This window comes from Colobus angolensis, unplaced genomic scaffold, assembly GCF_000951035.1.
Source record: "Colobus angolensis palliatus isolate OR3802 unplaced genomic scaffold, Cang.pa_1.0 Scaffold59, whole genome shotgun sequence".
Taxonomy (NCBI): domain Eukaryota; kingdom Metazoa; phylum Chordata; class Mammalia; order Primates; family Cercopithecidae; genus Colobus; species Colobus angolensis.
Window position 1 is genome coordinate 4,518,845 of NW_012119487.1, and position 14,541 is coordinate 4,533,385.

General features: G+C 40.0%; 1 protein-coding gene across 4 annotated transcripts in view; it reads right to left on the reverse strand.

The window, feature by feature from the left end:
* RC3H1 (ring finger and CCCH-type domains 1) overlaps window positions 1–14,541 on the reverse strand; it is a 62,911-nt gene that overhangs the window by 11,391 nt on the left and 36,979 nt on the right. For 2 of the 4 annotated variants that reach the window (XM_011962351.1, XM_011962350.1), the window contains exons 13-17: window positions 9,737–9,889; window positions 4,759–4,972; window positions 4,131–4,221; window positions 3,861–3,993; window positions 761–907 (exon numbers count right to left, since the gene is read on the reverse strand). In XM_011962351.1, coding sequence (XP_011817741.1) covers window positions 761–907; window positions 3,861–3,993; window positions 4,131–4,221; window positions 4,759–4,972; window positions 9,737–9,889 — 738 coding nt within the window. Of the gene's footprint in view, window positions 1–760; window positions 935–3,860; window positions 3,994–4,130; window positions 4,222–4,758; window positions 4,973–9,736; window positions 9,890–14,541 lie in introns of all 4 variants that reach the window. The other 2 variants (XM_011962349.1, XM_011962348.1) reach the window with 1 other exon arrangement.

Genomic DNA, 14,541 nt, shown 5'->3' on the forward strand with positions numbered 1-14,541 from the left:
AGAGACGGGGTTTCACCGTGTTAGCCAGGATGGTCTTGATCTCCCGACCTCGTGATCCACCCGTCTCGGCCTCCCAAAGTGCTGGGATTACAGGCGTGAGCCACCGCACCCGGCCCCAATAAATATCTTTAACATACTTACTGAAAACAAAAAAAACCCTGCACACTCAATTTATTTGCTTAGAAAGATTATGAAAACTATGCAACAAAAAAATCGTATCATGCAACCTGAGGAACCCCCTAAGATTCAAAATTTACTAAAATGAATGTCTGTGCACTATGAAGCAAATCCTAAGCGTATTAATGGATATAGTTCCAAGGAAAGAATGTGCAGATTGTGTATCACTCATAGCAAAAAAAGGTCATCATCATAAAGGCTACGAAGCTGGAATATTATTTGGTGAATACATCTTTATATAACATGTTGTCACTGCAAAATAGTAAACACCATCCTATTTGCTTCCCTAATCAGTATGCTAAACAGAGATTTAAGAACTTCCATTAAGTTCTTAAATTAAAGAAGCATTAAAACCTTGTTTTCCCTAAAAGTTAATGAAGAATTCTAAGACAAAGAACAAACCCAAACCAAAAGAGAGGAAAGGAATGACAAAATCGTAAGGTAGTCCACCCGCATAATTATTTTAAATATTAACCACTCATCAGAGTGCCTTGAAGTGATGATTCTGTAGGTCTAGATAATTCTAGAGCCACATGAAAGATTTCATTTCACCTTTCCCCTCTCTTCCCACCGTAACACTCACCATACTCAGTTCCCGTGTTCTCTTCCCGATTTCCCTTTCCACCTGGTGCAGTTCCAAGCTCAACTGCTCACTTGAGATCATTCCAGGCCATTTTGGAGGTGGCGGTGGTGGGGGCTGTGACTGGCCTGCCAGGGTGTTTGCCTCCCTCTGCAACACCAGCCTGTTACTAACAGCCTAGTGCATAAAGCCAAGCACAGAGAAAACTCAACACACTTCACACCATGCACAGAATAACCAGGCTCAATTCCACACCACAGCCTTAAGTAGCTTATCACCCAGCTATTTGCAACAAAAATAATGCAACTGTAAGGCACTGTTAAAAAAAGAACAAAACAGGGACATTTAAATTTAGTAAACAGTAATTTCATCTTAAGTATAAATTGCTCCTTGTATTTTCTGATTTGAAAGAGAAGTTGGCTGTGCATGGTGGCTCATGCCTTTAATTCTAGCACTTTGGGAGGCTGAGGTGGGAGGATCACTTGAGGCCAGGAATTTGAGACCCACCTGGGCAATACATCAAGACCTTGCCTCTACAAAAAAAAAAAAAAAAAATTAGCCTAGCGATGGTGGTGTGGGCCTGTAGTCCTAGCTACTAGGGAGGATCACTTGAGCCCAGGAGTTTAAGATTACAGTGAGCTATGACCATGCCACTGCACTCCATGCACTCCAGCCTGGGCAACAGAGTGAGACCTTGTCTCTCAAAACAAAAAGGAAATGGAAGAAAAACAAGTCAACTACAGATGTGCATCTTTCCCCCTCTGTTTTTAATGGTAATTTTCTCAAGTAAATCCTATAACTTATTTCATTGAAACCTCAGTAATGGCAAGGACTTTTAACTGTACTGAGTTAAATATGTGGCAAGTTTCTAAATAATACTGATAGTCTTTTTGGACAGAAAATGTACCTGAAAACTTTAAAACAAAAAACCATGCATTTGAGGATATGCAGTGATGCCTTACTGGGTGGAAGGTCTGAATCTTTAAAAAGTTAATGAATGAAAGATTGCCATAAGCAAACATAGCATTCTCTTTCTGTGATAGGAATCAGCAAGACATTTTGAATCAATGTAAATAAGCAATGGCAAAAGCAGACAAAATCTAAATATTACATAGATTTTTTAAAATTCCTAAATCTAATTGCGTACGGAGGGGCACAAGTCAGCTAAATGTTCCGAAAACAATCTCCTACTGGTCTTCCTAAAAAGAAAGTCTACTAAGAAAATGTCTTATACCTTTTCTTCCCTCCAAAGTGATGGCTTACTTATTATTAAAGATTATGGTAGAAAGACAGACTAATGTTCTAACAGTACCATTTTTTCCTCCAGAAAGGACAATGTATTTATCATTAGAATATCTTCAGTTTTCCATATTCAAAGAATATGTTCCAATGTAAAGGATGATATATAAACAAAACCTAGTCTTCCTTATGTGACACTTAAAAGATTTTTAAAATTCTTGTTTTTTTTTTTTTGAGACAGAGTCTCACTCTGTCACTCAGGCTGGAGTGCAGTGGCACCATCCGGGATCACTGCAGCCTTGACCTCCCTGGGCTCAGGTGATCCTTCTGCCTTCAGCATCCTCAGTAGCTGAGACTACAGGCATGCACTATCATGCCTGGTGAATTTTTGCGCTTTTTATAGTGAAGGGATTTTGCCATGTTGCCCAGGCTGGTCTCAAACTCCTGAGCTCAAGCAATCCATCTGCTTTGGCCTCCCAAAGTGCTGGGATTACAAGCACGAACCACCACATCCAGCCAGATTTAAAAAATTCTTTAGTTTTGTTTTTCTAAGTGTCAGGTAGCATGATGGAAAGAACACTGAATCTGAAATATGAAGACTTGGGTTCATGTTTCAACTTCCGAGAAACTCATATACTTCAATCAAAAAAGGAGGACAATACCACCTGCCTAACCTCCCTATCAGGGATATTGTAAGGGTCAAATAAGATACGTGGTAGTGATTTTTAAATGGTACAGAACTACATAAATGAAAAGTGTTATTATTCTTATTACACTGGAACTATGTTTTATTTTTTAAGTCAAAGTTCTTTTTTTTGAGACTGAGTCTCACACTGTAGCCTGGGCTAGAGTGCAATGGCGCGATCTCGGCTCACTGCAACCTCTGCCTCCTGGGTTCACACGATTCTCCTGCCTCAGCCTCCTGAGTAGCTGTGATTACAGGCGATCACCAGCATGCCCAGCTAATTTTTTGTATTTTTAGTAGACATGGGGTTTCACTATGTTGGCCAGACTAGTCTTAACTCCTGACCTCATGATCCGCTTGCCTCAGCCTCCCAAAGTGCTGGGATTACAGGGGTGAAATCCCGTCTTTACTAAAAATACAAAAATTAGCTGAGTATGGTGGTGTACATCTATAATTCTAAGTACTCAGGAGGCTGAGGCAGGAGAATCACATGAACCCAGGAGGTGGAGGTGGCAGTGAGTCGAGATCACGCCCCCTCACTCCAGCCTGGGCAATAGAGCAATACTCTGCCTCAAAAAACAAAAAACAAAAACAAACAAACAAACAAAACTTAAATGTGCCATCAGGGAATACAAGCTCCTGCTGGGAAATTTTAGGTAATCTGTTTTCTATTCTTTTTTTTTTTTTTTTTTTGAGACGGAGTCTCGCTCTGTCGCCCAGGCTGGAGTGCAGTGGCCGGATCTCAGCTCACTGCAAGCTCTGCCTCCCGGGTTTTACACCATTCTCCTGCCTCAGCCTCCCGAGTAGCTGGGACTACAGGCGCCCGCCACCTCGCCCGGCTAGTTTTTTGTATTTTTAGTAGAGACAGGGTTTCACCGTGTTGGCCAGGATGGTCTCGATCTCCCAACCTCGTGATCCGCCCGTCTCGGCCTCCCAAAGTGCTGGGATTACAGGCTTGAGCCACCGCGCCCGGCCTCTATTCTTAGGTAGTAGAAATTTTACGTTTTCTATTGTCCCAGTGCTAAACCCAGTATTGAATTCTTTGAAGAATGGAAACCTACACTAACTCCTAAGAAATAGACCTTAAAGTTTTTTGTTCATAGTGCCTCAAAAGTTCCTGTTTAAAATCTCTGAGAACCCTTCAAAAATTGGAATAAAAATGGCTCTCTAGGCTGGTACCTCTAGTCCACGTAGCTGGGTCTGCTGGCTAATCTGATGGTTCAATTGTTGCAATTCTAGTCGTAGCTGTTCTCTCTCAGCAGATGGAAGGGGTTTTCCATGACTGGCCACTTCTGACATAGATATTCTCTCCCTTCGGTTAGAAAGAAAGTGTGAAGTAAATTTTAACGTTTCATTTTGTTAACATATTACTGACCAGAAAAACAAAAAGAAGTTGCATAATTTTAAAGATTTCTACATGTTTATTCAAGTAAAAAGAATAACTCATACCTCTCACTGAAGTGTCCCTGAGAAGGTATGTTTTGATGAGGTGAATATGGAGAACCTCCCCAGCCACCATGGGTTCCATAAGGACTATAATCTGTAAGAGAATGATTTATTATGGTATGATATAATTCACAGATTTGATTCTTCTTTTAAGGTACTCATAATCTAAAAGACATTAGGGTATTGCATACACAGATATCTGGTATCTACCTTAAATGGCCAGATTTTTAAAATTCTTTAACTTTGTTTTTCTAAATGTCAGGCAGCATGATGCTGGGTACTGATGCATGTTTGTTTCTTCCCCAATGAACTTTCAGTCTTTGTAGCTTTTCTTCCAAATTACTGTATAATGAGAATGTTATTCCCCCAAATAGCAATGAAGCTATTTGGGGTGGGGGTGGGACGGGGAAGAAACATTAGGAAAGCTTCACATATAGACATTTAATTTCAGTTTATGTACCTAAAATTCTCTGGGTTATATTACCTTTCTTACAGGGATGATTCCATGGAAAGTTTGAAAATTACTGCCTTGCAAGATTACTAAAAACACTGATTGTAAATGGGGAGCAGGGGTAATGCTAAAAGTCAAGATTATGAACCCTTTAGGTCAGCTTACCTTTGAGATTCTTACCTGAAATGTTAATAGATTTTGTAGGAGCTCCCTGAGGTGCCATAGCCTGCATTGGACCAGCACCCTGATATATAGTTTTGGAAGTTCGTGAGATGGCACCAAACCGAGACACTGTTGGTCGGTCCCCAAATGGGATGAGGTCATCATCACTGGTTTCTGCTGCTCTTCTCTGAAGATCTAATCGCTGGTCCCTCATTCCTTTACTCTCCACATTCTGATAAAAAAGCAAAATGAGAAATCTACCCCACACTCAGATGGCTCTGTAACCTAATTTTTTCTAGATCTGTAATAAGGTTAAAGATGAGTATAACACTCTTACTGGTAAGACTAAAATCATTAGTTACCTTTGGTTCTTTTTACGTAACACTGGTTTTTAAACCTCTGAGGTGAGGGGCGACAGGGTCCCACTCTGTTGCCCAGGCTGGAATGTAGGGGCACTATCATGGCTCACTGCATCCTCAACCTCCTGGGCTACAGTGATCCTCATACCTCAGCTTCCCAGGTAGCTGGGACTATAGGCATGTACCACTACATCCAGCTAATTTTTTTTTTTTATTATTTATAGAGATGAGGTCTCCCTATGTTGACCAGGCTGGTCTCAAACTCCTGGGCTCAAGCAATCCCCCTGCCTCAAGTTCAACTTCCCAAAGTGCTGGGATTACAGGTATAAGCTACTGCAACTGACCTAAGAAATATATTTTTAAAATTTATGGGAGGCCATTGTTTTGGACTAAGCTCCTGCACTAAGCCCCAAGACACCAGATCAAAGCAGAATGTAATCACTTGTGCTAGATGCCACAAAATCAAACTGAACTTGAAAATGCGTCAGTTTTCCAAAAAACAGGAGATTCACAGCAATCAATCATAAGAGGATCACTCAATTAGAACTGTTAAGTCCCTTCTGCTTTAGTCCTATAAGGAAAATAACTTTGAAACAGCTAATCTGAGTTTTGCTTTCTTTTCTCTGTTTAGCTCATTAGAGCATCTTTCTATTTCATAGATGAAATGCTTCCTGATTAATCAATCACTAATAAAAGCCAATTCAATCTTTAAGAAATACATATACATAATGATCTAGTATATATATATGCATACAAATATATATTTATCCCTGTATAATGTTACACACATATATAGACACACAAATATATAATTTGTATGCACATTAACATTTGAGAAATACTAGATTAGACTTCTTTTACCTATTTGGGAGGTTTTCAATTACCTCCCAAACTTCAAGTCCTCTATATTGGACTGCAACTTTTTGTTTGTTTTTGAGACAGGGTTTTGCTCTGTCACCAGGTTGGAGTGCAGTGGTATGTGAGCCTCAACCTCCTGGGCTCAAGCAATCCTGCCTCAGCTTCTCAAGTAGCTGGGACCATGGGCGTGCACCACCACACCTGGCTAATTAAAAACATTTTTGAGGAGATGGGGTCTTGCTATGTTGCCCAGGCTGGTCTTGAACTCCTGGGTTCAAACAATCCTCCCACCTTGGCCTCCCAAAGTGCTGGGGTTACAGGTGTGAGTCACCATGCCTGGCCCAAACTTTTTAATTCTTTACTGATTTAAGAAAATGAGTTTTGCCGGGCGCGGTGGCTCAAGCCTGTAATCCCAGCACTTTGGGAGGCTGAGATGCGTGGATCACTAGGTCAGGAGATCGAGACCATCCTGGCTAACACGGTGAAACCCTGTCTCTACTAAAAATACAAAAAACTAGCCGGGCGAGGTGGCGGGCGCCTGTAGTCCCAGCTACTCGGGAGGCTGAGGCAGGAGAATGGTGTAAAACGGGAGGCAGAGCTTGCAGTGAGCTGAGATCCGGCCACTGCACTCCAGCCTGGGCGACAGAGCAAGACTCTGTCTCAAAAAAAAAAAGAAAATGAGTTTTATTTTGCTAATACTCGTGTTACTTTAATATAATAACCCTTTTTGAAAGCCAAGTACAAGGCAAACATTCCCGCCTAATTTCCCTCATTTCTTTCCAATAATAGCCTTACTACAGCCTAAAAACAATGCTTCTGTAATCCTACTGCAAAAAAAAAAAAAAAAAAGATTTATTTTGTTTTTTCTCCCTCTGAAACTCTATTTTTTTGGGGGGGGGGGGCTGGCATATAATCATATTTATGCTATTAGATATCACTTCACTCATTTACAGTGGTTATCAGCATCCAAATCTTTTTTTTATGGCAAATATTGGTCTTTTCTTAACCATCTGGAAAAGTATTTATCCATGAAAATCTATATAACCTAGGAAAAACCTATATAATATCTTACTAACTCTGTTAAGAGTAATAAGGACAAATGGGTTAAGAATAGTCAAGGTATACCATACCGTTCAGCAATACCATTCCTTTTTTTTTTTTTTTGAGATGGAGTCTCACTCTGTCATCTAGGCTGGAGTGCAGTGGCACAATCTCGGCTCACTGCAACCTCTGCCTCCTGGGTTCATGCCATTCTCCTGTCTCAATCTCCCAAGTACCTGGGATTACAGGCTCCTGCTACCATGCCCAGCTAATTTTTGTGTATTTAGTAGAGATGAGGTTTCGCCATGTTGGCCAGGCTGGTCTCAAACTCCTGACCTCAAGTGATCCACCTGCCTTGGCCTCCGAAAGTGCTGGGATTACAAGCATGAGCCATGGTGCCCAGCCAGCAAGACCATTTCTAAGTGTAACTTTCATGCACGTGAAGACATATATACATAAGAATGTTTATTGGAGTACCATACATAATAGTGAAAGATCAAAAATAGCCTAAATGTCCACTAATACAAAAAGAAATCATTGTATGGTATCATTTATACAGAATATCTCACAAAAGTAGCTATAATCAATAATCCTGAGCTACAGATATAAATATGGGCTGGGCATAGTGGCTCACACCTGTAATCCCAGCATTTTGGGAGGCCGAGGAGGGCAGATCACCTGAAGTCAGGAGTTCGAGACGAGCCTGACCAACATGGTGAAACTCTGTCTCTACTAAAAATACAAAAAAATTAGCTGGGCATGGTGGTATGTGCCTATAGTCCCAGCTCCTCAGGAGGCTGAGGCAGGAGAATCGCTTGAACCCAGGAGGCGGAGGTTGTAGTGAGCTGAGATCATGCCACTGCACTCCAGCCTGGGTGACAGAGTGGAACTCCGTCTCAAAAAAAAACAAAAAAAAAACAACAAAAAAAAGACACAACTTAAAAGCAATGCTGAGTGAAAACATGAAAATACAAGCTAAAGTGTATAATTTACATAAGGTCTACAAACATATAAAACAACATTGTTTAGGAATAGTATAAAATTATCCATGGCCAGGCGCACTGGCACACACTTGTAACTACAGCACTTTCAGAAGCAGGAGAATCCCTTGAGCCCAGGAGCTTAGGACCAGCCTGTTCTGCCTAGGCGACATAGCAAGACCTCATCTCTACCAAAAAAAAAAAAAAAAAAAATTAGCTGAGCATAGTATCACACATCTGTGTCCCAGCTACTTCGGAGGGTGAGGAGGGAGGATCACCTGAGTCCAGGAGTGTGAGGCTGCAGTGAGCTGTGACTGTGACACTGCACTCCAGCATGAGGAAGATTCTGTCTTAAGGGGAAATAAAATTATCCATGAAAATGATAAATACTAAACTCAGGATAGAGATTACTGACAGGGAATGAAAGAGGGAGAAAAACGAGACTTGGGAAATATATACAGGGGGATATACTTCTTGAAAATTGTATTTCTTTAAAAAATAAAAAGGCAATGAAGATAATATCCAAGTAGGGTAGCTCATGCCTGTAATCCCAGCACTTTGGGAGGCAGAGGCGGGAGGATCACTTGAGGCCAGGAGTTTAAGATCAGTCTGGGAAACATAGCAAGACCCCATCTCTACAAAATTTTTTAAATTAGCTGGGTGTGGTGGCATGTACCTGTAGTCCTAGGTACTCAGGAGGATCTCCTGAGTTCAGGAGTTTGAGGTTACAGTGAGCCATAATCACATCACTGCACTCCACCCTGGGTGACAAAGACAGATCCTATCTCTATAAAAAGAGATAAGATGAAGCTGGGCATGGTAGCTCACACCTATAATCCTAGCACTTTGGGAGGCCGAGGCGGGTGGATCGCTTGAGGTCGGGAGTTCGAGACCAGTCTGACCAACATGGAGAAACTCCGTCTCTACTAAAAAATACACAATTAGCCAGGTGTGGTGGCGCATGCCTGTAATCCCAGCTACTCCGGAGGCTGAGGCAGGAGTATCACTTGAACCTGGGAGGCGGAGGCTGCAGTGAGCCGAGACCATTGCACTCCAGTCTGGGCAACAAGAGTAAAACTCCGTCTCAAAAAAAAAAAAAAGGAGATAAGATTTTGATAATATTTTAACTTGGTTATTAGACACACTGGTGTTACATGATTTTTCACTAAAGAATAAAATAACCCAAGTATTAAATTTCAGCATCTTAGAGTTCACTTGAAGCTGAGCAGCTGTAATTCTGACTTAAATACTACTCTTGTTCACTAGATTCAACTTTGTTATTTAAACTTCAGAGTTGTGAAAAATAATTTTTTTTTGAGAATTTTTTTTTTGAGACGGAGTGTCACTTTGTCGCCCAGGCTGGAGTGCAGTGGCACAATCTTGGCTCACTGCATGCTCTGCCTTCCGGGTTCATGCCATTCTCTGTGAAGAAGAATTTTAACTTATTTGGTGAAGAAGTCCAAGAACCTAATTAATTATGTAAAATAATTTAATCTGGGTACTGAATAAATTGTTGAGAAATTGCTATTTGCACAGAAATATAATAAATGCTCTGTCTTGGTAAGTATTAAAAGATTTTTGTTTACATCTAAATGAATCAAAAACCTGCACTGTTTAAAGATAACTCAATTGCAGAGTATAGAATATGGTCTGAAACTCTTAAGCAAAGCTGAATTATTTGTGCCTAAACGGTAATGGGTGAAAATTTATTTGGTTTATCTTGATTTATATTAATTATTGCTTAGCTGTTACACATACCATCATTTCCACACTCCCTGCTGCCACAACATCTTTGGGTTTTGCATCTTTGGTTCCAATGTAGGAGCCGATGGTGTCACATGACCAGGGAGAGTATTGGCTATAATCATTTCCTTTGTATTTCCCAGCTACCTTCAAGTCTTCATCCAAAAACTACAGATGGAGAAAGAAAAAAAAAAAAAAGAAAAAGAAATAAAACAGGAAATGGGTCTATGAGTAACAAGACAGAGAAAGCAGAGAATTTCTTAGAACATTGTGCTGAAGCAACATAATGATGATTATTCGATTTTTAAGTGCCACAATAGAAGATTTTTGTAAACTATGAAAAATATAAAATAAGTGAAGAGTGATTTTTAGCTTTCAGTTTTTGTTTTTTGTTTTTTTTTACCTTAGCAGAAGGTAAAAAAAAAAAAAAAAAAAGGTAATTCAATATCCTTCCAGGAATCAAGCTAGGATTTTATGGGTTTGCTCATCCTTTTCTTCATTAGATCAGTAAACATTTAAGCATGTATGTACCAAGCCATAGTTTTGCTAGACCCTCCTCAATGTTTCTTTCAATACAATCAAGGTAAACAAGAATATTAAAAATTTTGATTTTTATAGTACATGATGATGTAGTAATTTTTTACTGAAATCTCTTTAATAGCAATAATTCATATCTTGAATAAATTCTGCTTCTTAGGTTGATTCAATGAGATGAAAAGGATGTCTAATTTTTATCTTTTCAAGATTAAGTTCTCCAGTCTAAAAACAGAATAGCTATTCTAAGGTTAATATATTTTCACTAAAATTGCAACATTCACATTTATAAAGTGTTTTACATTTTCAAAATGTTTTCACGTATACTACCTAATAAGCTCCTAAATCCATAATAGACAACACAGGTGATATGACCAAGGCTATACCAGTATAGGGCAATGCTAGGACTATAACTTTAATGTTTCTTTCATTTTATCACAAGACATATATACACTGATATCTAGGGGTATCAGTGTTCATACTAAAAACATCTCTTTGCTGAGTTATCATTGTTGGCCTTCCGCACTGATATAGGGTCTACTCCTCACTAATATCACTCACTGTCAACCACTCTTCATTGGTATTGGTTCATTTAAGTGGATCTATGCCTCCCACTATACTAAAAACATCTATTTTCTGAGTCATCATTATTGGCCTTCTGCACTGACACAGGGTCTGCTGATCACTAATATCACTCATTGCCAACCACTCTTCTGTTTCTATTATTCATAACCTTTTCCCTTTTCTTTGTCCTATTATTTAAAAAAATTTTATCCTTTTTTTTCTTCTACTTATTAAACTTTAGATAGAACAGCTAACTTTTAAAACACATGACCTACCAGTTACAGTGCTCCTTTTTTTTGAGACGATGTATCGCTCTGTCACCCAGGATGAAGTGCAGTAACATGATCTTCGCTCTCTGCAACCTCTGCCTCCCAGGTTCAAGCCATTCTCCTGACTCAGCCTCCCAAGTAGCTGGGATTACAGGTGTGTACCTCTATACCTGGCTAATTTTTGTATTTTTAGTAGTGACAGGGTTTCACCATGTTGGCCAGGCTCATCTGGAACACTTGACCTCAGGTGATCCACCCACCTCAGTCTCCCAAAGTGCTGGGATTACGGGCGTGAGCTACCACGCCTAGCCAAGAGTGCTCCTTTTTTAAATCTCTGACTGTAGTGTATTATATGCAGCTATTTAAATGAACGAGATAAATTTATATACTGACATACAAAGACAGCCAGGAAAATGGATTAGGTAAAAACAAAAACAAAGGCAAAACAGACATAAAACCAAGATGTATTTACTAAATGATCCTATTAAAAAATAATAACGAGGCTGAGCAAGGTGGCTGACACCTGTAATCCCAGCACTTTGGGAGGTCGAGGCAGGCAGATCACCTAAGGTCGGAAGTTCAAGACCAGCCTGGCCAAGGTGGTGAAACCTTGTCTCTACTAAAAATACAAAAATTAGTTGGGTGTGGTGGTGCATGCCTGTAGTCCCAGCTACTCAAGAAGTTGAGGCAGGAAAATTGCTTGAACCTGGGAGGCAGAGTTGCAGGGAGCCAAGTTTGCGCCACTGCACTCCAGCCTGGGCAACAGAGTGAGATTCTGTCTCAAAAAGAAAAAAAAAAAGTAAAAACAATAATAATAAAGAGATCCAACAATCCCACTACTGGGCATTCATCCAAAGGAAAAGAAATCAGTATATGAAGGGATATTTACACCCTCATGTTTTATTCCCGATAGCCAAGATACAGAATCAACCTAGTTGTACAGCAACAGATGAATTGATAAAGAAAATGTGGTATATATACAATGAAATACTATTCAGACATAAAAAAGGATAAATCCTGTCATTTGCAGCAACATAGATGAGCCTGGAGGACAACACATTAAGTGAAATTGGTTAGGCACAGAAAGATAAATATTTCAGGTTCTCACTCATATGTGAGAGCTAAAAAGTTGAGTCACAGAAGTAGGGAGTGGAACTGTGGTTATGAGAGACTAGAAAGGGAATGGAGGGAGGCAAGGGGAGACAGAGCTTGGTTAATAGATACAAAATTATAGCTACATAGGAGGAATTACTTCTAGGATTCTGTAGCCCTGCAGGGTGAATACAGTTAATAATTTACTATATATTTTCTAAAAGCTAGAAGAGAGGATTGTTTTTCCTGATTTGAAAAAATTATGTTTTTTTTTTGAAGAAAACTTTTAACATCATAAACTGATTTTTATATCCAATTTTATTCATTATTTCTATAGACCAATTCAATTCAGGTTTATTTACTTATTTACAAATGACATAAAAAATGTGGGCTGGGCATGGTGGGTGGATTGCTTGAGCCCATGAGTGTGAGACCACCAGCCCGGGCAACACAGCAAGACCCTGTCTCTTTTTTAAGAAAATAGAAACATTTTTAAAAAAATTTTCCACTTAGGATCTTGGAAGTCAAAATAAAATGGAAAGTATCTAGGACAGATTGACAAAAGAAACAAATATCAACAAAATGATTTTCAATTTGATGAAGAAAGAAACCACAATCTTAGGCTGGGCATGGTGGCTTGCACCTATAATCCAGCACTTTGGGAGGCCAAAGTGGGCAGATCACGAGGTCAGGAGTTCAAGACCAGCCTGGCCAACATAGTGAAACCCCGTTCCTACTAAAAATACAAAAAATTAGCGAGCATGGTGGCGGGCGCCTGTAATCTCAGCTACTCAGGAAGTTGAGGTGGGAGAATCGCTTGAACCTGGGAGGCGGAGGTTGCAGTGAGCCAAGATCACGCCATTGCACTCCAGCCCAGGTGACAGTGTGACATTCCATCTCAAAAAAAAAAGAAAGAAACCACAATCTTCATACAACAACATCATCAGGTTTGCAGTAAGAGATGTGGCTTCTTTTTTTTTTCTACAGGCGCTGGGCCGATTTATAAAGGAAGCTTGAGATAAACACTGTCAACAATGTTGTGATACAAAAAGCAAGGACAACAGCAGATCTGCCCAGCATTTTTCCTTGAAATAAAATCTGAAGATATTTATTTAGCCCACAAGAAGAATGTTATTTATACCATGTTATATAATGCAAAAATTTACAATTAAATATAACATTGCTGTCTTCTTCAAAGAAAAGTTGGATGACTGGCCAGGCACAGTGGCTCATGCCTGTAATCACAGCACTTTGGGAGGCTGAGGTGGCTAGATCATCTGAGGTTAGGAGTTCGAGACCAGCCTGGCCAACATGGTGAAACCCCGTCTCTACTAAAAATACAAAAATCAGCCTGGCATGGTGGTGCATGCCTGTAATCCCAGTTACTCAGGAGGCTGAGGCAGGAGAATCGCTTGAACCAGGGAGGTGGAGGTTGCAGTGAGCCGAGATTGTGCCACTGCACTCTAGCCTGGGCAACAGAGGAAGAGTCTGTCTCAAAAAAATAAAAAAGAAAAGAAAAGAAAAGGAAAGTGGGATGACTGTTCTGAACGACTTAAAAGCTACCTGCCTACCAGTCAAAGGGTGACTGAAACTCTCTGGAAGCATCCTGCATTTCTGTAGCCTCAACCTTGCAGCAGCAAGTATCACATACACAATTGTCCAAGGAAGAGAGGATTTTGAATGTTCCCAATATAAATAAAAGGTAAATGTTTGAGATGATATACTAATTACCCTGCTTTGATCATTGCATATTGTATATGTGTACTGACATATCACTTTGGGAGGCCGAGGCAGGTGGATCACCTGAGGTCAGGAGTTTGAGACCAGCCTGACCAATGTGGAGAAACCCTGTCTCTACTAAAAATACAAAATTAGCTAGGCGTGGTGGCGCATGCCTGTAATCCGAGCTCCTCGGGTGGCTGAGGCAGAAGAATCACTTGAACCCAGGAGGCAGAGGTTGCGGTCAGCTGAGATCGCGCCATTGCACTCTAGCCTGGGCAACAAGAGTGAAACTCCATCTCAAAAAATAAAAATAAAAAGAAATATCACTCTGTATCCCATAAACTTGTACAATTATAATGTGTCTACTAAAGAGATGTTAGTTCATGCACAGAAAGAAGGTGAAATATATATATAAAGTTTAAATATATAATAACCAGTGGTTATAGAAAATTAGATTTTGGAGAAACTTCTCTTTCTATATCATGTATTTCCATAATGTATGAATTTAGTACAATCATACACAAGTTGTTTTATTTACTTATTTTTAAATTTTTGTTGGCCGGGCGCGGTGGCTCAAGCCTGTAATCCCAGCACTTTGGGAGGCCGAGACGGGTGGATCACGAGGTCAGGAGATCGAGA